The sequence below is a fragment of the Diospyros lotus genome, chromosome 6 (assembly GCF_014633365.1).
Source record: "Diospyros lotus cultivar Yz01 chromosome 6, ASM1463336v1, whole genome shotgun sequence".
Taxonomy (NCBI): Eukaryota; Viridiplantae; Streptophyta; class Magnoliopsida; order Ericales; family Ebenaceae; genus Diospyros; species Diospyros lotus.
This window is the reverse complement of record NC_068343.1, coordinates 7,535,502-7,562,086: the sequence shown is the minus strand read 5'-3', so window position 1 is coordinate 7,562,086 and position 26,585 is coordinate 7,535,502. Positions and strand designations below refer to the sequence as shown.

General features: G+C 39.3%; 1 protein-coding gene across 1 annotated transcript; it reads right to left on the bottom strand.

The window, feature by feature from the left end:
- Window positions 1-1,783: 1,783 nt before the first annotated feature.
- LOC127804864 (floral homeotic protein APETALA 2-like) lies at window positions 1,784-4,710 on the bottom strand. Its single transcript, XM_052341920.1, has 10 exons — window positions 3,779-4,710; window positions 3,653-3,678; window positions 3,484-3,514; window positions 3,318-3,405; window positions 3,102-3,247; window positions 2,952-2,996; window positions 2,786-2,877; window positions 2,560-2,696; window positions 2,313-2,459; window positions 1,784-2,218 (listed from the first exon to the last, which is right to left on the bottom strand). Exons 1-10 carry the CDS (start codon window positions 4,291-4,293, stop codon window positions 1,997-1,999), a joined length of 1,449 nt encoding a protein of 482 aa, XP_052197880.1. The 5' UTR covers window positions 4,294-4,710; the 3' UTR covers window positions 1,784-1,996.
- Window positions 4,711-26,585: the final 21,875 nt, after the last annotated feature.

The window sequence follows — 26,585 nt, the reverse complement described above, 5'->3', positions numbered from 1 at the left end:
GGTAGAGTCTATGAAAAGGATAATTATTTTTAAAAATTTATTTTGAATGTACATAAATTGTGACTATATCTAAATTTATTCAAAAACAAAATAAGGAAAGAAAAATGCCGCTCTTTCTGAGATTGGTCGCATCGAAATTTTGACACTCAAGAGTAAAAATAAATAAATAAACGAGGCTGACAAAACTCAAGACAGGGGGCTCACTTTGACTCCTCAAGTGGGGCAGGTGGGTACGTCTCTTAAATCTCTTACTGGGGTGCAGATTAAGATTAAGAGTTGAAAAAGAAAAAAAGGGCAAAAGAAAAGTGCAAGGTGGCAGTGTTGCATGGATTCTGAGCAAAGGAAAGAATCCAAGGGCTTCTTTTATGAAGACAGAGGGAGGGAGGCCACTTTGTTGGCGTCAAATCCAGGACCGACGCGCGTTGCAAAGCCAAGCGAAACTCGTCTTGGACCACTCTCCCTCCCACGCAATGACTATCAAAGGATGTAACGTAAAAATAAAGAGAATTGATGTAATAGTAACATCAGTGTAATGTAAAAGTAAAAAATAGAAATAAGAGATGTAATATAATACCCCCTCCCCCCTCAAAAAAAAAATAAAAAAAAAAGAAGGTATGATATAAAAATAAAGAAGATGCGAAGGACACCCATATCATAAAATACCATAGAATCGCCCAAAACCCAGGTCACCCTTCCAAACCTACTACCTGCTTATTTCTTTTAGCTTCGGACAACCTCTATTGCCTACTGGCTCCTCGCTGTGGTCAAAAGAAAGCCAATTATACAACACACACACAACATACGCTAGTTTTCTTTCTATTTTTATTTTCATTTTTTTATGTTTTATCCTTCTCACTTGGTGCAAGGATTTGATTAAATTAACAGGCAATAATTAATTAAGGAAGCTGCAAACCCAGAGAGTACGAGGGCTGTGACTAAAATAATCTGCAGTGACGCTGGAGATGATGCAATTGAGCCCTTTCTTTAATGATTTGCATCAGTCTACGATATGAACACAATGGTGGATAGATGGCCAAAGCTAAATATCTGGAATATAATAATTTAATTAAGGAAGCTGCAAACCCAGAGAGTACGAGGGCTGTGACTAAAATAATCTGCAGTGACGCTGGAGATGATGCAATTGAGACCTCTTCTTTAATGATTTGCATCAGTCTACGATATGAACACGATGGTGGATAGATAACCAAAGCTAAATATCTGGAATATATAATCAGATCGTGAGATCTCCTCCTAATTAAAATATGTATTTTAGCATGGATTTAGGAATTTGTGTCAAAGCCATGGCACCACAAACACAACGCAAGCGGTAACCCACTTGTTATTTTAAGGGGGAGAAAAAGGTTTGTGGAGAGAAGCTTGGTTTAGATTAGATTAAGACAAGAGGTCCATCTCACCATAATGGCTGTGTCTGACTGCTTTTGGCCAAGGGTACTGATTCAAACGAGACAGACGATAGTGACAATTCATCAGCATCCAGTTGATATTTCCGAGAACAGTGCCATTTTTTAGTATTCCTCACTTGCCCTTTGCATCAATTTTTTTTTTTTTTCAAGTTTCAAGATTTCTACAATTTAAGCGATCTTTTGTCTGTGTAGATGATGCCACCAAGCAAGGATATTATTGCTTTATTTGGTAACCAAATATCAGCTGCAACTGTGCCAAGATAATTATAATAATAATAAGTAAAGATAACATAAAAGCATCTATTCAAACATACATATACATATATATATATGTATGAGAGAGAGAGAGAGAGGAGCAGTTTAGCATGAACCAAGAAAATCTTAAAATGGTTATTTTTGTTGGGATGGTCATAAATCAGAGTTCAGGACCCGAGCTATGTACTTCTTCTTGTTGTTGTTGCTGTGTTTGTGGTACAATTTTGAAGAGCTCAAATTAAGCAGATGGTTTTAAGTGGGTTACAACTTACAAACTGAGGCGGCCTTGGTTAAATTTGGCAAGAGAAAAAGAAGGGTCAAGAGGGTCTTATCAGGGAATGGGAACCATTTTGCTGGAGCCAAGTTTGGGGCCTCGGAATCTGCTGTGGGAATCCTGATGATGCTGCAGCAGCTGCAAACGACGACTGGGGAGGGTTGAGTTGCCACTGTTGATATTGAAAATGATGATGATCAGTGCTTGAGAGAGAAAGCTCTCCTCCCATTCCACCCCCATTGCTGCTGCTTGGATACTGAATAACCTGCAAAGCCAGCCATCAGCAGAAACTGGTTAAAGGGTCTAATTAATTAATTAATTAGAGCAGGTACCCAATTAGATAGTCCAATATTGCAGACTTGGTGGTAGTTTGATGAGCTGATATGTAGTGATTTTGGAGATTGAATGTGGGTTTGGCTCAGAAGCTGCACGGTTTCAGTTTCATTATACCCATTTCTCCTGTTGGCTTCTCCGCCATTTCCGTGTGATTCCTGTTGCATATTGAACTGGGATTTTGATGAGGTAGGGAAATTAGCTTAAGAATTTTTAATTGTGATGAAATTTAAGTTGAGCAGAATCATGTAGTTAATTACTAATTAGTATTACCTTGGGCCTAAGCGCCGGGTTGTGCCAGTTGTTTTGAACATCAACGCCCATTTCTCTGCTACTTTGTTTAGGTGCTGATGATCCATTGCCCAAGCTCAAGTCCAGATTATGGTCTCCCGCAGCAGTGGCGGAGCATTCTGGGGAACGCATTCAGGGAAATTTATACAAACACTTGGTGAATACTATTGAAATCAAACATGATCAGGAAGAAAATTATCTATTTTACCAGTAGAATTAAGCTCGTCCTCGTAGATGCTGGGATCAAAATTGGTGACAGCGTCCTTGCCGTTGCATTTGATCGCAGCTTTATCATAGGCCCTGCACACACACCCGAATCAAAATTCAGGCTCCAAGTAGGAGCATTTTGTTCAAGGGAAGAGGCCAACACCCACCTGGCTGCTTCGATTTCGGTATCAAAGAGACCCAAATAAACGTACCTATCCAAACAATACGCAACAGATAGATAATTAATTCAGCCTTTATTATGAGATAATTAAACAAAGACTCAGAAAGAACATAATGGACTAATCCAAAGCTGTTACTTTTTGCCCAAGAATTGGCCCATTCTGGCCTCCCATCTACCACATTTGTGCAAGGTAACCCCCCTGTATTTGGAGCTGCCTCTGGGAAACCCAGTGCTTTGTCGCCTAAGCACGTGCACAAATTCCTCCTTGGTTAAGTTGTTCATCTGTAGCAGATATACAACATCGTTAATCAAAGAAGAACCTTCCTGTGTTCTAAAAGTCTCTCTCTTTTACCTGTTTCAAGTCATCCTCATAGTCTTCGAGGCTGAAATTAATGTCGGCCTCCATTCCACGAAACTTGATGGCCGCTCTATCATATGCACTGAAAGCACAAAGTTTGGTTCAATTATTTTATGGGGAAGAAATCAAAGAGGACAGATTGTTGCATTTGTAAGCTCACCGTGCGGCGGCGTGTGCAGTGTCGAATCCACCTAAGAAAAACAAAGCCATGTCGCCAACATCAGAACTAAGGATAAGAACAAAAACTACTTTCCTTTTCTTTCCCGAATCAACCAGAGAAACCATTTTTCAAGACTTTGGAAAGAAATATTATTGACAAGAAATCATACCCAGATAAACTTGTTTTCCGCAATCCCTGAATCAGCAAGAAGAAGAAAAAAGTGATATATATATGTATAAAACCAAGCCAAAAAGATTGAGAAACAACAACAATTAAAGAGGTTTTCTTTTCTGACCATATATGCGATTCCCACCGGCCGGTCCGCCGGTAAAAGGTGACCCCTCGATACTGCGAGCTTCTAGACCTGGGGCCGCGGCGGCTCTTCTTGAGCGGCTGACTCGGCTCCATCGGCTTGCCCATGCCGCCGCCGAGAGGATCCGACTGGCAAAACTTCACGCCGACCCAGTGAGCCCTCGGGAAATTTGTTGCCACGTCGGCACCGTCGGTTGTGGACATGATTTCCGACTCCTCGAGGGGGAAGAACTGGCGGGTGACCGGCGGTTCACTCTCCGACGACAAGTCGTCGTCCCTATGGGCCACCGGGAAACCGAATATCTTGCTGCTACGCTTTCGCCCGCCTCTCTCGCCGTCTTCTTCATCGGACCCGTCTTCGAGCACCACCGCAGAGGAACTGGAATTCGATAGCGATCCGACCCTTTTACCCTTGTCGCCGTCGCCTTCGACGGCGGAGGAACAGACTTCGGACTCGTCGTCTCTCAACTGCTCCGGCGAGTCGTTTAGATCCCACATTTCTTTGTTTGCTCGATCTGTGAACAAGTGTTCGAAAGATACAAACGCTGGATCTTCCGAACAAGAAGCTAAAAGCAGCGAAGATGAAAGAGAGGGAGGACTTTTATTTTTCCTCAAATGAGTCGTGAAAATGGAGTTTTTCGCTCTCTCTCTCTCTAAACCCCTACTTTTCCTTCTTTCCTCAATCAATCATGAACTCATTTCTCTCTCTCTCTCTATCTAAATATTTAATGTCTCTCTACAAACCGATCTCTCTTGTCTTTTTTTTTTTTTTTTTTCTCTTTGCTACTTTACAGATCTGAAAATCTATCTCCCTAGTTTGTTTATTTTCCCATTGGCTGTTCACAGAGGGGAAAAAATGGGAAAGAAAGAACCATCTCTTTCTTCTACAACTTTCCAACGTTAACCAAATCGAAAAAGCACTCCCCCCCTCTCCCCTATCTCCATATATATATATATATATATCACCTAAAAGAATAGAAATAGAAAGAATCAAGGATTTCAAAAAACATGAGCAATTACTCGCGATTACTCTTATTGGTCATTACCAAATTATCATTCATTCATTCACACCCACATCACAAGTCACCTCCGAGAACCATTCTCTCTCTCTGTGTTTCACTTTTCCTGGTTTTTACCATTTGGGAGTGCAGCAGTAAATTAGTGGGAAAAGGAAGGGTGTTTTGGGGATAGAGTTGCTGCTGGTGGCGGTGGAGGGAAAAAAATTATTATTGGGCGAGTAGAGTAGTCACGGACCACGGCGGAGGAGAGAGTGGGGTATGTGTTTCAGAAAAGGAAAGGGAATAACGGCGAGAAAAGGAAAAACTTTCCAGAAATGTCCAATCCAAGAGTACAGGAAAAGGCCCAATCAATTTGCCCCTTTCGTTCTTTTAATCACCAATCGCCACTCTCCTTTTCTCTGTACCTCGTATTTACTGTTCGCCACACTCGCTCTCCCGGCGCGTCCACTCCACTCCTCCATGAATAAATTTTGTATCTTCATTGTTGATAAGTAATTTTTTTTTTTTTAATTTTTAAATGAGTTGCATGGAATGGAAAGTGGGCGATTCCCCATTTCCTTCCATCATCGAGTCCGTGGATCTAGAATATCACGTGAGTTCCGCGTGCACCCCACCTCAATTCCGAGGAAAACTCGAGGCGTTCAACTTGTCACGTGACGTGAGGGTGGAGCGCGTGGGCTTGAAGAGGATGGGATAGATAGATAGATTACAGATAGATTGAGGGGACAGAGAGAAGATTTTTCACAGAGGAAGAAGATGGTTGACATCACACGAACATAATTGACAGTAAAATAAAGGGGTTTATTCCGCAATTAAATGAAAATTGTGGGACAGTTATTATTAGTACTCAGTATAATGGGCGACGTGGCAGCAAGAGACAGAGAAGGCATGGAAGTGGGGGCAGAGTGCGAATGAATAAGTTGGTGACACGTTGCAGCCCGCACTAAGAATCAATATTCCCATAAGCTCCATTGCGGTCCATCCATCTAATCTCTATTTTCCGCCCCCCCACCCTTCTTTGTGGGCGCAGATGTGTCTTGTCTCCATGGTGGAACCAGTACCACAAAACAACGCCCTCCCCCGGCGGGGATTTGTATAATGACAGACTGACTCTGCCTTATTTACAGTAGTAGAAATTATCTATATTTCATTTCATTAAGCTTTTACAAAACAAGGCATTGGCATTAATGGCAATTAAGAGCTTTACCAACCACACACGCTCTTTTTCTGGATGGATGCTTCAAGTACCATGTAAGCTGTGTATTGGGTTAGGATTTTCCACATAAAGCAATTAGTTTAATACACCTCCGTAATTAATTAAGCCACTTCTTCTTTCTTTCTTTCTTTTTTTTTTTTTTTGTATGTGTGTGTGTGTGTGGTTTTATTGGGCAAAATGTTCATTGCAATTCACCCAAAAAGCCAAGAGGTGTGAGTTAGAGAATCAGAGGGCCTGAATCGGGTAATGACTTGACAACGTCCAAACATCAATCGAATTAAGTGGAAATAACTGAAGATGAAGATATTGCATAAAGATCGTGGCAAGTACCAAAATTGACATTGGTTAAGGGTTGTGTGTGAGAAGACATCATCTGAAAAATAAAGCAAAATGTCGATTAGAGGTTGGAGGGGCAAAGCTTTAATTATATATATAAATTAACAGGAGGATGGTCGATCTCATTTTTGTTGTTGAGTACTCCAGCTTTGTTTCCTTAAATGGTTGTGTGATATACCAAAAATATAGCTATAGTTGTCGATCGCACTAACAACATGGCCTTTGTGTGGAATTTAAGCACTTAATTATTCACATAAAATAATCATCTTGTGCCAAGCAGGTATTGTTTTAACTCGATGCATGCTTCATTTATTATTGTAGACTCTTTTTTTTTTTTCTTTCTTTCTTTTTGGCTTTAAATTATTGCAAGTTATTGAATAAAGCAATTATTAATCTTGTTGAAACTTAGTTTACCTAGTTCAACAAGGTAAACTAATTTTTTTTATTATTTTTTTTATTTTATGTGAGACACTAATCACATAATAACCTACCACATCTAAATAATCACTGACTAGAAATTATAAAGAAAGAAAAAGAAAGAAAGCTTGTGATCATTTTTCTAACACATAAATTTAATGACTTAGTTCAAGCAATGTGTGGGACAAATTAACACATTAATTTATTTTTCTTGTTAAGTGAAATGAAGTAAATCACAAGAGTTCAAACATCGACTTATAGGAATCGCATATACGAGTAAGAAATGTGAGAGACTTAATAATTTTTTATTGAGAGAAATACTACCTATTTATCGTATATATAAAACGAAGAATATATATGTCCTTTACAATAATTGAGGTTCAATACAAAATTTTTTGAAGAGAGAAAATAGTGAAAAATAATAAAATAATTAGAAATGGAAATATTGAATATAAGACTAATTAAATTTACCTGCTATATATTAGTGTTAAAGTCCTGACCTTATATATAACGCACCCATTAATGAACTACTGGCTAAGAATGGCACGTGATAACTTTCCATCTAGACATCTCTTTACATCACATCCAGGATATATCCCAGCTAATTAGTGTTCTTCAAAAGCCCAGCCCCTAATAAATTATGTGCCTAATATATGCCTAACCACATTAAGATTTGGCATTTCTATGCATTATATACGTATATATATATATTTGGCTAGGCCGGCAAAGATATAAAAGAACAGGTAGCATGTATATATATATATATATATAACCAGGAGGGACATTGTTTGTAATAAAAAGATCCTAATTAAGAGGGCTCAATTAAATGATCGATCAATAATAATAAAAAGACATAAAAATAGGTTAAATGGATCCACAGTCGATCTAAAAAGTAGACAAAAGGAAGTCAAGTGGATCTAAAAGCACAACCTGGCAAAAGATCAAACAAAATGATAACATTATAGTTAATTCAGCTCCTATGCAACCCCAATCATCGACGTCACGTATATAGATTGGCTCATATGCAATATATATTAATTAATATGCATACTGATAACGTATATATATAGTTCAAATTAACTAGCCAGGCTTACAGTACGTACTTTGATTTAATTATAGCAATTACAGTTACTATTGTATTGTATTGTATTGCAATATTAGGGTTTCTGCAGTCTTTATTATTTTTTGACTTAAGTTGTTGTGGGAACCAAACCAATATATATGTATATAGCTAGCTAGGTACGGTTGATTGATATAAGTAAGGGTGCGTTTGATAGAGGTGGAAAATGAGAGTGGAATTCGAATTCCATTTAAATTTTAAGAAATTCTATCAAACAATTTTTCAATTTCATGGAATTCGAATTTCATCTTAATTCAAAAAATGAAGATTTTTCTTGAAATCAAGGAATTGAAATTCCTAGGAGTTGAGGTAAGAATTAAAATTCTATGAAATTGGAATTTCACTCTTATTTTTTATCTCTATCAAACACACCCTAAATATAATTAAGCCATTTGAGGGTTGCACTTCTATATATATATATATATATCTATCGAGTATAGGGTCCGTACGTAGTGATTTGTTGCTTTCACTTTGCCTCTCGCTCTTTCCTCATAGCCCTCACACCATCCACATGTCTTGGCCTGGCAACTTTATTTACATATATATATATATATATATATTGGGGGATCAGATCAAATTTTGCTTAACAGTACTGAAGTAGATTCCAGCTCTTAATTTGTATGATCTAACTAGCTCTCTATATATCGTATATATCTGCCATGGCTTCAAAATTAATTAAGTTAATTGACGGAATAGCTAGCTGCTTCAATGGAATATATATGTAGAGTAATTAATTACTTCAATGTCGTACTTGAGATTTTAGAGTTTTGAGTCAAAATATAAAAATAGACCCTCAAATCATAATATACATTTAAATTTTATTTTTTATAATAAAATATAAAAAAATATTCATACCATATCAGAATAAAATCAAAAATTTTCTAATTAATCAATTAAAAACTACTCTTCTTATAGTTTTGGAGGCAAAAATATCAATCAAATTTACATAATCAAATTGTTCGAATATTTGTTCTCAATAAATGTATAAAATCCTAATTACCCATAACCCATTATCAGAGATTTTAATTAATTATAATTGAGTTTATATATTTAAATTATCAAATAAAATAAAAATAATTAAACCAAATTAAATATCTTGGTTCATGATTTCAAACTATAAAATCAAAATTTTGAGGGCTGGGAAGTGAAAGAAAGAAGGAAAGAGAATTACCAGAGAAATGACTGCATTCTATAGATTTTTTGGGGGTGGGGAGAGATATGTGTGTGTGTTGGGGGTGGGGAGATTTGATATAGAGATAAAGTAGTAAATTTCTTTCCAAATTTATGAGCTGCTAAATTGGCATATTCTATGGCCTTAAGACAATAGGCTCTTCAATTTGCCTATAGGTCCGGCCTGACGCACGTACATGGCGTTGATTGGATGGTTATGATAATTCGCCAGTTAAATTCATTTGGGTGTGCTGCCGTTGGCTGTTCAAGTTTTATTTTAAATCATAATGGCCAGATCATCCTTAACCACAATTATTTTTTCTTGTAATTGAAGGTGTACTAATAACATTTTTTATTTTTAAAAGTTCATTTGACTATCAACTTATATATATATATATAGTAATATTTTCTTTTCACAAGACATGGGAAAATACATGAATAAAAGGAAAAGAAAAAAAAAATATAGTTTAGATGGGAGAAAGTAATTTGAATACTATATATATGTTGATTAATAAAATTGGGTGAGAATGAGAAAGGTTGATGGGATGCAAGTATATGTTTCAAATTTTGAGAAAGAATATTAGATAAATTTATCTTAAAAGAGAGAAATAAAATGTCACTTAAAAGCTTTTTCAGAGATGATTATATAAGTTTAACAAATACGTTGAAAATATTAAATATTCAAAATATTTTTTATATCTAACATTTTCTCTTTCTTATCTTGATTAACAAATACCCCTTGAAAAACTCCTTATCACTTTTATCTAGTAATATATATTATATAACATTAATCATTCATGTATTAATTAATATATATATAGTGTAAAATTATCGTATAAATTTACCATATATAAGTAACAACCCATTAAATATATATATATATCTACACAAATATTTCAATACCATATTATTACCTTAACATTATTGTTATAAAAAAATAGTAAAATATTATTTTGGCATTGTGTCATGGACAAACTAACTCCATGAGATTTGCCCCATTGCTGACCCAATCTAGAGAGAGGGAGAGAGAGAGAATAATGACGGGCCGGGTTCCATTATTGCCAGCAGGTGGTCCATCTGGGAAGGAGAAAGATTAAAAAAAAAAATTGAAAATAAAACAATACTTGTATAAATAAGAGGAACATTACTTAATTACCCTCATTAGTCATTATTGCTAATAAAATAATAACGTAATCTACTGTTATCAGATTCTGGCTATTTGGCTAGAAAAATGTTATTGATACATCAATTTTGTACATCTTAGACTATATAAGGGGGTATTATAACAAAAATACTCTTCATGAGGCCCATAGAAACGCGTGAGGCACAGAACATTTTGGTCATAATACTCTCTTATGTAGTCCAAGATATACAAAATGAGTATACATCTAGCATGATTCATTTGGCTTCGCTCTATATCCATACATAGATGATATAAAATATTATACATAACATGAGCCACGTGAACTATTTTCTTTGCTCCACGTATATATATATATATATTCTGAATTATTAAAATAATATTCATATATATAGAGAGAGAGGGGTAGGAGCTGAAAACGCTGACGTGGCGTTGTGAAAAGGATTAATGAAAAGAAAAGCACAAGTTGCAATTCCAAGTGGGGTAACGTCGTCGACTGGGGAGGCTGTCGAGGAGTTGGCCAATAATAATAATATCATGTATATATATGTGTGTTTATTTCAATTTCACTTGCGGGAGCCCAAAGTAAAGGTCAACCTCGTCAGGGACATGATATTCGTGTCTTTTCCTGTTCCCGTAATCTATCTTACTTTTATCATCCTTCTCTGTTTATTTATGTTTCTAGAAAGACCTACATCCCCCCCCCCCCCCCCCCCCCCGCCTCCCCCACCACACACATGCATGCATACATACATACATACATACATTAATTCAACCTTAACTCCCCATCTCTATATATAAAACTTATCAACAGTTGAAGTGATAAAAGCATTAAAAGCCTTTTAGAAAATGTCCCCAAAAAATTGATAAATTATTTCGCATTTGAAAGTGAACAAAATTAATTAATGATGCAATCATCCAAATTTAGTATAAAATATTAGGTGGCGCCATGACATGAATGATACCCCGTGGGGGGGAGGAGGAAATTAAAACAATTTTTGAATAGCAAAGTAAGTTTACAGGAGGGAGTTGGGTGAATGAATGGTACAAGGGAAATTACAAGGTGAGGGAGAGAGAGAGAGAGAGGACAAGTGCAGGAAGGGAAAGGTACCTGAGGAGACAGCACCATGATTGATGGGTGGGTGTGGCTTATCACACACACACAACACAAGTTTGATGGAAAAGATGGGGCGTGTTGGAAGGAACGAACCGAATGGAAGGCCTCTCTCTCTCTCTCTCTCTCTCTCTCTCTCTCTCTCTCTCTCTCTCTCCCTCCTCTCTCTCTCTTAATTTTTGTCACACTAATAAATCAGTGCTCCCCCCCCCCCCCCCCAAAAAAAAAAAAAAAAAAAAAAAAAAAATTCTTTTCACCCTTTTAATTACCCACCAAAAGGGTGCCCCCCTCCACTGGATTTTATGAACGAATGACGAATCCATACCCCACCTCTTGTCAATAAACTTTCCAAATATGGCCGAGGATGACTCCCTTTCCTTCTCTCTTTCTCTTTCTAACGTTTGCACCAGTATCGTATTTATTATTATAATTTAGGAGATCGACATACTGTCCAATCCAGGGATAGTTGTTCGAATTGGTTGTCCCCCATGAGTGAAAAGTACGACCCATTCGGAAATTTACCTTTTGATAATAAATTATTCTTGTTGTTTATTAAAAGAGAAAATAATATTTAATCCAAAAAATCACTGGGCTATCAAAAATTATTCACAAGGCTACTGTGTCCTCTGGAGGACCACTGGTTTAGCCCAAATAATTTTGACGTCGTACGAGGGCCTTGCATATTATATTAGGCCTCGTATGGGCCAACCTCTTCACTATTTTGGCCCATTTACAAACTTCCCAACCATTAAGCCTCAATATATGTGCTTATATTGTCATGTTTGGGTGAATCTTATTTATGTTCCTCTTCAAAGAAAATACGTGTGTTACAATGGTCAATGAAATAGGGATGGTTAAATACATGTTACGGGTACCCTATTAATAAAACTTATTGCCCATTTAAACACATAAGTTGGGATTGGGCATCGTCGCCTGAACCACATAATACTTGTTTTTTATTATAATAAAAATATTATTTACTTACAAAGTTTGTATATTTTATTTGTACATTTAATTTTAATCGTGCATTATAATGTTGGTAATTGAACTTTAAAATAGGTTGAGTAAATTATTAAATTTTTATAAATATAGCCACGTTAACCAACCATTGCGTTTTCATTTCAATATTATTAGATGTTGGTCTAACTTTAACATAATCAACCATTGATATTTGGCTAATATCATCTTATTTGTGAAAGTTTTTAATAACTTATTTGAATCATTTTAAAATAGTAGTCATTATATTGTGACTAAAATGTTAAGTTAATTACTAAAGTTTAAAATAGAGCAAATAAACTATTGAGTTTTTATAAACGATGGTGTTTCTTGCTTTCTTTTTAAATTTGAGGTTCAGAGTAAGTTACAATATTTATTATTATTATTTTGTAAATATTAACCCTGAGTTTCTTTTATTTAGAAAAAAAAAAACTAAATAAGAGTTCACACTTGAAAACACATAGAGAAAATAAGTTTAAAATGCAATTGACCATTAGGCCAATCACAAGATTCAGTCAATTTTTTTGGGCACAAATTGACTCTTTTAATCACTAGTGTATTTGTACAAAAATAAGTGAAAATAAATTAAAATTTTTACGTATTTTCACACGTTAAATTCACCACTATATTGTATTTTAGGGGTCAAAGTGGTTAATGGACTTTAAAATAAATTAAATAACTCATTAAACTTTCATTATTGATTGCATCAAATCAAATAATATTAAAATGAAAACTCAATAATTAGTTAATGAGATTTATTTGATCCTATTTTAAAATTTAATAAGTAATCTTTATCTTTATATTCTTTATATGTATAAAAGTAAGATAGTTTAGCAAAGAGTTTTTCTCCCTCGAAAACTTGCATTAATTACTAAAAGTATTAATTACTATAAAATTAATAATGAATTTTCCAATACATGAGTTTTTCAATGCTAATTATAGATTTTTCAATGCATTATTTTGTATATATTAAATATTTAGTTAATATATACATAATAAAGTAAGATAGTCTGTAAAAGAATTTTTCCCCTCAAAATTTGCATTAATAATAATTAAATTATTATTACTAAAAGTAGTAGTAATAAATAATAAAATTTTCAATACATGAGTTTTTTAATACTAATCATGGATTTTCTAATGCATTATTGTGTGTATATTAAATATTTAGTTAGTAAATAGTTTGTTGTGAACACAATTAAATAGATGAATATACATATGCAAGTAGGTAATTTTGAATCTGCAAAAATGGATACACACTAAAAAATTACACAAGATATAGTCAGAAGATCACTTTTATATTGATTTTTCATATTCTTTCTGGTTTACTTGCTGAAAAATTATTAAAAGCCATTTATTATGTATATATTATTTATCCACCCGTTTAAATATTTAGTTAGTTAACTTCTAAGCATGGATTTTTCAATACATTATTTGGTGCATATAAATATTTAGTTATTAAATAGTTTGCGAAACATTTTTTTCCTCCAGTAGTCTGCCAAAGTATTTTTTACCTCTGAAACTTGCATTAAATTAAAGATAGTAATTGTCGACGTTCAATTTCGGCCGACCGTGATTCTTTTTGGGCCGCGGTGAGTCAATCCAAAAATACCGAGAATGAAGGAAACCCTCCCCCAAAATTCCAAGCGTGTACATCAGAATCTTTTACGTGGTTCGGCCAGAACGATGCCTAGTCCACGGCCGCCGTCTGATTATTCTCTCAGAGTGGCGGTATCTGATTATTCTTTTCGTCCCTGCCCCTCATGGTCTCTTTGACTCTCATTTATATTGAGGGGCTTTTACAATTTAGATAATATATAAAAATACAGTGATTGTATAATGGGGGACAAACAGTTCTTATCGCCTTCACAAGACCGGGAGTGGGATCCTCATTACAAGGGGCATGGGCTGTTACAGATAAAGTGATCGGACCCTACCTCTGACTTCTCAGCAGCTTTGCCACTCATGCGAGCTGGAAGTTTTAGACCAGCGACCTGGATGGGACAGCGATCTGGAGGATATTTCAGGAGCTCGTTAGTCGATTGCTTGGAGCTCGTTGGGGGATTACCGGGAGCTCGCCATATGCTCGCTTTACGAGTTCCGGATCTTTGGTGGAGGCTGGACTTTCCTTGACGAGGTCGTCCGGGCCTTCTTGGCCTTGGGTGATTGGGCCGGTCTATCGGACCGAGTTTGGCCCATGCGGGGTGATGCGGGAAATACATATAACATAAGCCCCCAGTTCGCGGCGCGATCTTCGCGCTGGGAACTGACGCGTGCCAGCTGTTCTTCCATCCCTCCGACTTCTGCCCAATCACTTTAAGTCTCGTCGTTCCACGCAGCACGCTTTGTCGGCAGTGCATTTAATGCGCGCCCCCTCCCTATTTCTGCGCATGATTACGCCCATGGGACCCACAAGCTGTTGTGCGGCCGCTGGATGCGGAGCATGTGATAAGTCGTCATTTGATCCGACAGTTGGGATGGACCAGGCCGTCAGTATAAATAGTGGAGAGTGTCCACCCGCTTCTTCTTTCACGCTATTTTGAAAACTCCCTCAAACCTTTGCCTCCATGCTTTCTCTTTCCTCTCTCGAGGCCTCCATTATCGCCGTGCTTTCAGACGTCTGTCGTTCTCGTTTGGTGCTTGGTACGAGTCTCCATTCAGACGTCAGGCGCAGCTTTTAGGTAAGTTTTTCGTGACTTTCTTTTTCTTCTTGTGAGCCCGTCCACCGTTAGGTTAGCCGTCGGTGGTTTCTCTGGCTTCGTCGAGCGATGTCGTTCTCATTTTTGGAGAAACGGCACGATTCGGTTTGGCGTTTGCTGGGCCTTTGGGTCCAATGACCTTAGGATTAGCTTTTCATGGAACACCGGGCTTGCGGCTGCAGCCCCTCCGCCCTAGGCGGTACCCCTTTGCGAAGCGCTCGGCCTGGAAGACCTAGGGGACGTTTTAGGGTTTTTTTTTCTAGATTCTTGAGATCTGGTTCACGACTTGCGACCTGACTGTTCTCTCTTTTCCTTTGTAGATGTCCGACCAACATCGTGGAAATTCAGGTCAAAAGCGCTGCAATTATATCGTAGGAGAAAACGACACTTCGAGCTTTGAAGATTGTCTCATTATGGAGGGCCAAAATCTTGAGGGTGCAGGGAGGTCGCCGTCCCGACCTCTCGGGAAACCGAGCTGAAGGTTCAAGATCAGATCGCTGGTGGGAGTGCTGATCTTGCGGTCTTCAAGAGATTCTCATCCAAGGCCAAGCCTCACGAGGTGATGACTTGTACTCAGGAGTTTCGTCTCCCCAGGACCTGCCGAATATACATCCCTGCTTCGAGCTCCCATGCTACCCGCCAACCAATTTCATAGCTATTAGCCCCCAACACCTCGAGTCTGGTTTTAGGTTCCCAGTAGCCCCGTACCTTATTGCCCTTTTGAACGACGTCAAGCTCGCCCCCTTTCAACTAACACCGAATTCGTATGCCCAACTCACTTCTTTGGCCGTCTTATTCCTTATAAACAAGCTTCCTCTCCCTTCGCCAAAACTGATAAGATTTTTATTTTCTTTCAAAAATGCCAAGGACGGGCTGTATTACCTGGCGGCTCGTCCTTCCCCGTACAAGGCCGCCCTTCCTCAGGGTAAAGCAAAGGGGAAGTCCAACGTGGGCAATTACAAGTCCAGTTGGTTCTTCGTGTCTTGCCCTTCCCTTTCTCTACTTAGGATTTGTAGCTTCGCACTGACTCCTGGTAAGAGAATATGAGCTCTCATAAATCTTTCCTTTGTTTCGAGAGTGCTTGTTTTAACTTGCTCATGCTTTGATGCAGATTTTGGGGGGAAGAAACCGATTTTATCGGCTGAGGAGACTGATATCCTTGGCAAACTTGTGGCTGCGGAGTCGAGTTCGGAAATTCTTGAACTTTCGGACGAGCTACTTCGCGAATACGAGCTCGCCCCTCCTTTTGGCACCGAGACTATCGAGGGAGATCATTTCAGGGACTTGGGTACGGAGATTCTCCCTTCCGGCTTGCAGGTCGTTGAACCGAACAGTTCAAGAGGAGAAGCCGACCAAGACGATAACATGGTTGATCTCGAGCTCCTCCAACCGAAGCGTCATAGGGCGAGGTCGAGCACTACGTCCTCCATGACCTCGAGCTATAGCTCGCGGAATGGCAGGTCGGAGCAGCTGCAGCCGCAGCCGCAATCACGCCCTTAGCAGCAGCAAACCCAACAGCCGCAGGGGGGGTGCAGCAGAAGCAGCGGCAAAGAACACTGCCCCGTCAGCCCCAACAACCAAAGCAAGCTCATCTGTAGCTGGGGCATCGGCCCCCTGCCTCCCGAGACCATGGTTCGAGTGGAGCCCTTGGGAAGGAGGTCGCAATGGAGGTTCGAGATGTTCCTGCCGCCAGCTCGAAACGGAGATCGGACCAGCTGCAACAGGGGGAGGATATCAGGGCCAAACGGGTCAGGGTCCGTGAGAAGGAGCTGGCCCTAGAGGCCCTGCCAGGAGGGGTCTTTGTTGGTCCCCTCCTAGATTCCGTGCCCGACTTCCTGGGTCCGAACTCGAAGCCCCTCGACGACCCGAAGTTAAAGGGAATCCCCCTTTGTGATTTTGTGGCCCGTCACAGCCTGGTGGTAAGTGGGAATTCTTCGTACCTTGGTTTCTTAGCCTACTTTTTTAATGAGCTAACATTTCTTCTTTTACAGACTTCTCTTGCTGCCGTGAAGCTCCGAGCTCAGTACAAAGATTTTGAGGAGCAGCTTCAGTCGGTGAGCATGTCCCGTCAGGCCGAAATAGCGAAGCTTGAGGAAGAGAAGAACGCCCAAAAGGCCGAAATAACGAAGCTCTCGGACGAGAAGAAAGATCTCCAGGTCAAGCTCCTTGCCACTCAAAATGAGGTGGAGGGTTGCTTGACGCGTTTGAGGATGGAGGTCCAGAAGAATAAAGATCTCGACGAGGAGCTTCGCAGGTCGAAGAACATGTGGGAGCAAGCCAACTCCGGGCTCACCGGCAAGCTAAATGGAGCGAAGGCGGAGCTGCGGAGGGCTGAGGAGCGACTCAAATCAACCGAGGCTGAGCTTAGGGCGGCAAAGGAGGAGCGGACACGAGCGAATGATCGTGCTGTCCGATGCGAGGAGCTTGCCAAGAGGACCATTGACGATATAAGGGCGGAGGTCAGAGAGCGGATGGACGCGGCGCGTAGGGAGACCAGATCCGACACCTGCTCGGCATTTCTGTACACCCTTTGGATGAACCATCCTGAGATGGATTTCTCCTTCTTTGGTGCGCAGGCTGTAGAGGAGGTGGCTCGGTATGCTGCCGAGGCCGCGGAGGATGCTGATGATGCCAGTCCCCTTGACTCGTTTTTGGTCGCAACGCAAGCTCCTCAGGTCGAGGCCGAGCTATTCGGGGTCGCCGCGGCTCAGTCTGGTGAGACTGCCAAGGAGCCTCCTATGGAGGTTGCCGAGGTTTGTCCAGCCGGGGCTGCCGAGGTCGATCTCCAGCCGACCCCATCTACTGAAGCTCGCCCTGTCGAGGTTGATCCTATAGAACCAAACGCCCCTCTTAGCTAGGATTCCCACATGTATGTTTTTTTTTTTTTTTTTTTGTAACGTGAGCTTCATCTAATAATAAAAATTGGCATTTTGTGCACGTTGCCTCAGATTTCTTCGCGAACTCAAGTTAACTCTGACGAGGTTTTGGCATAACGATTCTTGAACCAATTTCGATGAGGTGACTTGAAAGTAACTTCTTCATGGTAATCTTGAAAATCATTTCAACAAGGCTCCCGTATTTTTGAAAGATTCACTGATAAGAAACTTTTGAGTATGTAACTTGATAACGAACTATTCGAACATAGGTCCAGGTAGATCCGGAGTTTGATCAGCTCGTAGACTAACGCTCTTTAACTAGCTCGTTGATGATAGTTGTAATAATCAGCGCGAACACTCATACTTAGGCAATTTCCAGGAAACCCCGTTCAGCATATTTTGACGAAATAACGAGAGCCTTGCCGAGATATATGTAAAGTCGGATGGCCTTGTGATCTCGTCTAACATGTAGTGGCTGAGAAGCTCGTTATAGGGCGTGTGCTTGGTAGGTCGCGAACGGTCTTATTTAGCCAAGTTAAGACGGACCTCAGCTGATAAGGTCCAATACGCAAAATTTGCTAGGATATGAGATTATGCCATGGCCTCGGCTGGCATGTTGAGGCTTTAATAAGTTTTCAATAAATTGGGAGCGAACACTCAGGTAGATCGCAGACCATGGCTTTAAGCCAAGATAGGAGGACCCCAGCTAGTGAAAGCGCAACCTGTACCACCAAGTTATATGTTCAGGCGGGTCATAGAGTGACCCCAGCTAACACACCATGGCTTGTTATCTCGTTGACTTGTACGACCAGGATATGTGTCCAGGTAGGTCGCGTTACGGCCTCAACTAACACCCAGCGGCTTCTACAAGTTTTATTTGAACTAAGAGGGAACACCCAGGTAGGTTGCAGACCATGGCTTTAAGCCAAGATAAAAGGACCTCGGCTAGCGAACCCAAGCTCGGGGTTACTTGTGGAAGTGGTTGCTCAGTAGGTTCCAAACCATGACATAAAGTCCAGATGATTGGTTCTCAGCTCGCAAACCACGACCTGAGGGAGGGACCAAGGTGAATGCTCGGTTAAGCCGTTGACCGTAGCGTCGTGGCTAGGTTATTTAGGCCTCAGCTCGCAAACCATGGCTTCTCGACCCCTCGTTACGGGGGCATTCAATCGAATACCAATAAGAATAAAGTGCAATGAAAGTTCATAAATTCTAACCAGAATCATGAAAGTCATTCGTAATGAAAAAGACGGAGCATAGGCAAGAACGATTACATTTATCTGAAGTAAGGACGAAGGTGTTCTGCGTTCCAAGCTCGTGGGAGAGGGAGACCGTCCATGTTTGCCAGATGATATGCTCCGTTATTCAAATTTTCTTTGATGATAAATGGACCTTCCCAGTTAGGACCTAAGGTGCCATCGCTTGCCGCCCGTGCTCCTGGGAGTACCAGGCGTAGTACCGGATCTTCGACGTTGTAACGTCGGATTCGGACCTTCCTGTTATAGTATCGTGCCACCCTTTGTTGATAAATGGCGATCCTTACGCGAGCTACATCTCTTGATTCCTCGAGCAGGTCCAAATTAGCCGCCAGTAGCTCGTTATTGCGATCTAAGCTGAAGGTGGCCCTTCGGTGGCTGGCCACTTTATTCTCAACGGGGATCATAGCCTCCGACCCATACGCCATTGAGAATGGGGTTTCTCCAGTGCTGCTTCGGGCTGTTGTCCGATAGGTCCATAGCACTGTTTGCAGTTCATCCACCCAGACCCCCTTTCTAGCCTCAAGCTTTGTCTTCAGGGTCTGCTTGATTATTTTGTTAACTGCTTCGACCTGCCCATTGGCCTGGGGGTGATAAACGGCGGTGAAACTCTTTTGAATCCCGATTGACTCGCAGAATTGGATGAATTGCTCGCTGGTGAATTGGGTTCCGTTGTCCGTTACTATTTGCTGTGGCACTCCGAATCTGCAGATTATGTTATCCCATGTAAACGCTTGTGTCTTCGCACTGGTGATCTGTGCGAGCTCTTTGGCCTCTGCCCATTTGGTGAAGTAGTCAACTGCCACTATGGCATGTTTGCATCCTCTGCGAGCCGTGGGGAGCGGCCCGATTAGATCCATGTCCCAAATGGCAAAGGGCCAATGGCTGCTCATCTGCTGCAGGTAAGCCGGCGGAGCTCGCGAAACCTTGGCGAACCTTTGGCACTTCTCGCATTTCTTGACCGTCTCTATGGCATCTTGCTTCACGGTGGGCCAATAAAACCCTTGTCGGAGGGCCTTTTGTGCCAGAGAGAGTGCCCTTGCATGATTACCGCAGTGGCCTACATGAATTTCTTCTAGCACAGCCTGGCAATCGGTGCCGTCAATGCACCTTAGGAGCGGGGCTGAGAACCCCCTCTTGTACAGTCTTTCATCGTAGATGCAATATCGGGCGACTTGAGCTCGCAGGCGACGTGCTTCCAGCTTGTCTTCCGGTAGTTTCCCGTCTTGCAGATACTCCAAGATGGGGGTCATCCATGAGTTTTGTGGCGCCGTGATCAGTAGCGTTTCATCTCGTTGTTCCGTGCTCGAGGTGGCCAAAAAATTGACAGGTGTGTCCCCCAAGAATTCTGCGTCCCGGGCAGTTGCTAGGCGAGCCAGAGCGTCCGCATGAGAGTTCTGGGAACGAGGGATTTGATGCATTTCATATTTTTCGAAAGTGGCTAAAAGTTCGCGTACCTTCTGTAAGTATGCTGCCATCTTCGTGTCTCTGGCCTGGTATTCTCCTCGTACCTGGTTGACAACTAGCTGAGAGTCACTGAAGATCTCCAAGAATTCAGCTCGTATTTCCTTTGCCAGGCGGAGTCCTGCTAATAAGGCTTCATACTCGGATTCATTATTGGTGGCTAAAAAATCGAACCTCAGGGCGCAGAGGATTTTGTGACCTTCGGGGCTTATTAGCATAACCCCGGCTCCCGCTCCTTATTCGTTCGATGATCTATCGACGTATAGTTCCGAGGACGGTCCTTTCAGGTTTTCCGACTCCTCGTCAATTGGCCCAGTAAACTCGGCAATGAAGTCTGCCAACGCTTGACCCTTTATCGCCGTCCTTGGTTTGTACTTTATGTCGAACTGAGCGAGCTCAATAGACCATTTTAGTAAGCGGCCTAAGGTATTTGGTTTTTGGAGGATTTGTTTCAATGGGTATTTGGTTAGGACTTCGATCTCATGAGCTTGAAAATAGGGTCGCAGCTTCCTTGATGCCACTATTAGACAGTAAGCCAATTTTTCGATTGGTGCGTACCTTGTTTCTGCATCGATTAGGCTTTTGGAGACGTAATAAATTGGGTGCTGCACCCCTTCTTCCCCCCGAACGAGGGCCGCGCTGAGAGCCTGTTGGGATACTCCTAAGTACAAGGTCAACCTCTCTCCCTCCTTAGGTTTGGCGAGCAATGGGGCCCGTCCCATGTACTCCTTTAGTTGTTGGAATGCGAACTCGCATTCTTCTGTCCATCTGAAGTCTTTCTCCTTTTTTAGAAGCTCGAAGAACGGGGCACACTTGTCAGTTGCCTTTGAAATGAAACGGCTCAGAGCTGCGACCTGACCATTGAGGCTTTGCACTTCCTTCTTTCTTACGGGCGACCTCTTGTCGAGCAGAGCCTTAATTTTGTCTGGGTTGGCTTCAATGCCTCTGTTGTTTACCATAAACCCAAGAAATTTTTCAGAGGCTACACCGAAGGCGCACTTGAGCGGGTTGAGCTTCATTTGATATCTCCTGAGGACTCCGAACGTTTCTCTTAGATCGGAAACGTGGTCCGTCACTTGCTCGGATTTTACCAGCATGTCGTCAACGTATACTTCCATGGTTTTTCCGATCAGTGTTTTGAACATCGTATTGACCAGCCTCTGGTAGGTCGCGCCAGCATTCTTCAATCCAAAGGGCATGACCTTGTAACAATAGAGCCCTCGGTCGGTTATGAACGAGGTGTGCTCTTGGTCCGTAGGGTTCATGGGGATCTGGTTGTAGCCTGAATAGGCATCCATGAAACTGAGGAGGCAGTGACCAGCCGTTGCATCCACGAGCTGATCGATTCTGGGGAGAGGAAAGCTGTCTTTAGGACAGGCCTTGTTCAGGTCGGTGAAGTCGATGCAGGTCCTCCACTTCCCATTTTTCTTTTTTACTAGGACCGGGTTGGCCACCCAGACCGGATAGTGGGCTTCCTTGATGAAATTATTTGCCAAGAGTTTGTCCACTTCTTCTTTAAGAGCGGCATAACGCTCCGGAGTCATTGGTGACTGCACTCTCACCCTGCAATTAAAACACAATAAAAACAAATCATAATAAAACTTTTATATTTTTTTTATTTTAGTGAGAGGTTTATACTCGCCAGTGTACGAGTACAGTTGTAGTCCAAATTTAAATTTATATTTTCTGGATGAATCCAGGTCGTCCACTGAGAGATTTATTTATGGCAAAAGAAAAAGAATGTCACACACACGCACACGCATTTGGACAAATTGACAACAAGATTTTTATGGTTTTGTTTTTAGACAACAGATACTAGAAAATAAAGTAAGGCAAAAATTGAAATAAACATTAAACGTAAAAATATGAATTTGAATAGTGCTTGAGTTAAGACAATTTCAGTACCAACCCGTTGATTCCCAAAGTTTAGCATAAAAGATTAGCAACATTAATTTAATTTCAGATATGAGGGTTTGTTATTAAATGCAATTAGAGATGATGATAGTTCTAGGTTAAGCAATCCCCATACATGATATGCGGGATTCTAATTTAAGCAACTACCATAAATCCAATTACAATTAATATACAAAACAACTAAATTAATCATCCGGGTTTGGGTATGATAGCGTTTCCAGTTCTAGTACCTCTCATACATGGCATGAAAGCTCTAAGTTAGGCTTACGCTCCAATCCAAACCTAGTGATTTTTTAATAATTAATACACACTCATACTGAAATTTAAATTAAGGTTACTTATTTAAAACGCAGCTTTCTTTGGGAATCATTGGCATTGGACACTGTCCTTGCTTTAACCCAAGATTAGATTTAGCTACTCATCTCCATTAAATTAATTGACAGGAATTTAAATGACATAATTTAAATAACAGAATTTAAATGACAGGAATTAAAATAGAAGAAACTAACCGGCCATTTAGGCGGTAGATAATTAAAATATAAGAATTAAAATTGCAAGAATTTAAAGGCATAAACTAACCGTCCATTTAGGCGGTGAACAATTAAATGACAAGAATGTAAATTGCAAGAATTTAAAGGCAAAAACTAACCGTCCATTTAGGCGGTAAATAATAAAGTAATAATAAATGACATAAGAATTTAAAAGAAGAAAGGAATGAAGTAAGATCACAAAAGAAAATACTAAAGAAAATGAGAGAGAACAAAAGCAATTCTCAAAGAGAGAATTCTAAGGAAATAACTAAACTTTTATTCAAGAATAATAATCACACTTACAAATGCAATCAAGTGATCTATTTATAGGCCACAAGATGCAATACAAACCACACAATTTCAATTATTCAACTAGACATAATTATATCTAATGGACACTCACACACTTAAAGTTAAATGGATTTTAGCTATAATACACACCTAATATTAAATGGATTTTAGCTAAAATACATACCTAATAAAGCACTCATAAAGTTAAATGGATTTTAGCTAAAAAACACACCTAATAAAGCTCTCACATAAAAAAATAAAAATAGATTTCTATAAATTGGTTTTTAATCTTCATTAGGATTAAAAATAATCCTTGGGCCTTCTCCAAATAATATTTTCCATGGGTTGCTCAAATTGGGCCTTAATTCTTCATGGGCTTGAATTATTCATGGATTTGAATTCTTCATGGACTTTAATTTTTCATGGGCTTGATTTCTTCATGGGTTTGATTTCTTCATGGATTTGAATTCTTCATGGATTTGATTTCTTCATGGACTTGAATTCTTCATGGGCTTGAATTCTTCATGGCTAAAAATAAAAAAAATAATTTAATATTATTAATAAATTATATATTATATATATGTATTACACATAGCACACATATATATTAGATTATATTATATATATAGTACATGCATGCATATAATGATGTATATGTATTATATATAATTTTATATATTATTATTATTTACTTTAGAACTTCATTTCATTTATCTTTCAATTTAAACTTGCATATAACCATAAAATATATATTAATATCTAATTTAAACCATATTTAAGATCGAAAGAAGGGTATAATTATAACAAAATTTTTACAAAATTAACCACTAATCATACCCCCCAACTTAAACATTGCTAGTCCCTTAGCAATCAGACTATACACCTGCCAAACTTTATTCACAATAACTATATGAATGTAAAAATTTCAAATTCGAAACCAAAATGCATAAAATCGAATAAGTAATTTAGCATTCTAAATCAGATTTTTGGTTAAAGGTCATACAATCTCAGGAATAGAAATTAGGATAACCAACACACAGACTTACTCCCTCAAAGTTTTGACTTCAAATCTCACTATGAATATTCTCTCCAATAAAAAGGATTCCTCAGGTGTACACACAAGGGGGTGCACCTTTATAAGAGTAAATGCAGAACAAGTTCAAAACTCGGTGCCATCCCAAATACAAGGAACGTATTTTCATGAAAGAACAAGGAAATTGACATAGCTTCATGATTTGAATAATGCTCTAGATGAGTAACTTCTGAATTTAAACATGATTCCCTACTCCAAACTCGAATTCTGAGATCACATGATTTATAGCATCAAAAGGGACCAGACTGGGTTGTAATGGGGCTATAAGGTTAATACGGGTTGTCAAAGAAAAGGTAGAGTGTGCAAAGGGTGTGTTGGGAATTTTTTTTTTTTTTTTTTTTTAGCATTCATTTTGAAACAGTTATGCTGAATAACTAAGAGAATTTGCCCCCTTTTTTTTCACATTTTTTTTTCTTTTTTTTTTCTTTTTCTTTCTTTTTCTTTTTAAATATGAAAATAGATAAACAGACTAATTCCCAAAATCACACCAGATTGGATAAAATTCATATGATTATGGGTTAAACAAGGGTAACGAAAGAAGTTGTACTACAAATGGCTCAAATGGGCTAACAAGAGGTTGATTTAAAGAAAAAAAAAATAGGCTCAAAATGAAAGAAATTGATCCCCCTATCATGCTTCTCAGTCATCTAATTCATAGTTTGAAACCAGTCAAATTCATCCGCTATCATACTAGACATTCAAAGCGAATTGATATTTTGAAGCCATTGAAAAGATAAGATAAACAAGAGAGCATATTTAGAGTAAGTGTTATTTCACTCAGAATTAACGGTTATTAGGCTCAAACACTTGCTTGGGTAATAGTCTCCACTTCTGTTGAGGGATCATACAGTGTACTAATCAGCTAATTACTGTTACCTTTGACTTTATGACCGATAACCAATTTCTAAATTTTGAATCCCTGATGAATGTAAATTACTTATTCTCATACATAAACGTTTTCAAATGAGAAATCAATGCATTCATGTTTCGTATTGCAAACTTAACCGGCTATCAGTGCATAACTTTAAAGCTTTAGGAATAGCATTATTTAAAACACATAATAATTTTTTTTTTTTTTTATAAGAGTAGATAAAGACAATCAATTCCCACAAGACTACAAACTAGTAATTACAAACTCACAGTTAAATATAAACCAGATGATTCATGACTAGACCTTACACCCCCCAACTTGAATTGCAGTAATAAATCAGGGTTGTTAGGAATACCTGTAACTCCACAAATCCATAGATTTGCTGTGAACTGCTAAAACTTAAACAACAAATGAGCACACCATATAGATATATATTTATATTTTCACACCAAAATAAAAATTTCATGCAAGTCATAAGATAAGCAAAATGCGTTTCAAGAGTACAAAAAGTACTCCTTACTCAGCCATCTTATCAAAGACTTTGCTAACAACATTCCACAGTTTTGTTTTTTTTTTGTTTTTTTTTCAAGAACACAACCAAAAAAATCCTGCAAGTTGTACAATAACTAGATGCGTCTCAAGAGTACAAAAAGTACTCCTTACTTAGCCATCTTAATAAAGAGCATTTCTCACAGTGATAAATCTAAATTAATCGGACCCCTTGGGCGCTTGTTACTAATTGCCTTAGACCAGTCTATCCGAGGCTCATGAGGATCGTACTGTGGAACATAAGCATGTAATTTCTCTAACAGCTTATCAATGGTGGATGCAGAAATGAGAATCTTTCTTGCTGAACGAGAAATGAACTGTTGGTCCACAGCCTGATCAAGAAAAGAGAGTAACCCATCGAAAAAATGGTTAACATTTAAAAGTCCAATGGGTTTGGTATGGAGATTACTCTTGGCCCAGGAGATTATACAAAAGATTTTTTCAAGTGTTCCAAAACCTCCTGGTAAAGCAATGAAGGCATCTGACTGATAAATCTTACAAGCCATGCGCTCAGACATAGAAGTCGTTTCTATAAGTTGACCGCGTGTAATCCCGGAAATATGTGGTTCAGCTAAAGGGATTGGCATTATACCTACCACAGATGAATTTCCAAGATGTACAGCTTGTGAAACATAACCATTCAATCCACGACTTCCCCCTCCATATACCAAATTAATTTTTTTCTCTCCTAATTTTTTACCAAGTTCGTTCGCTGCAAGTG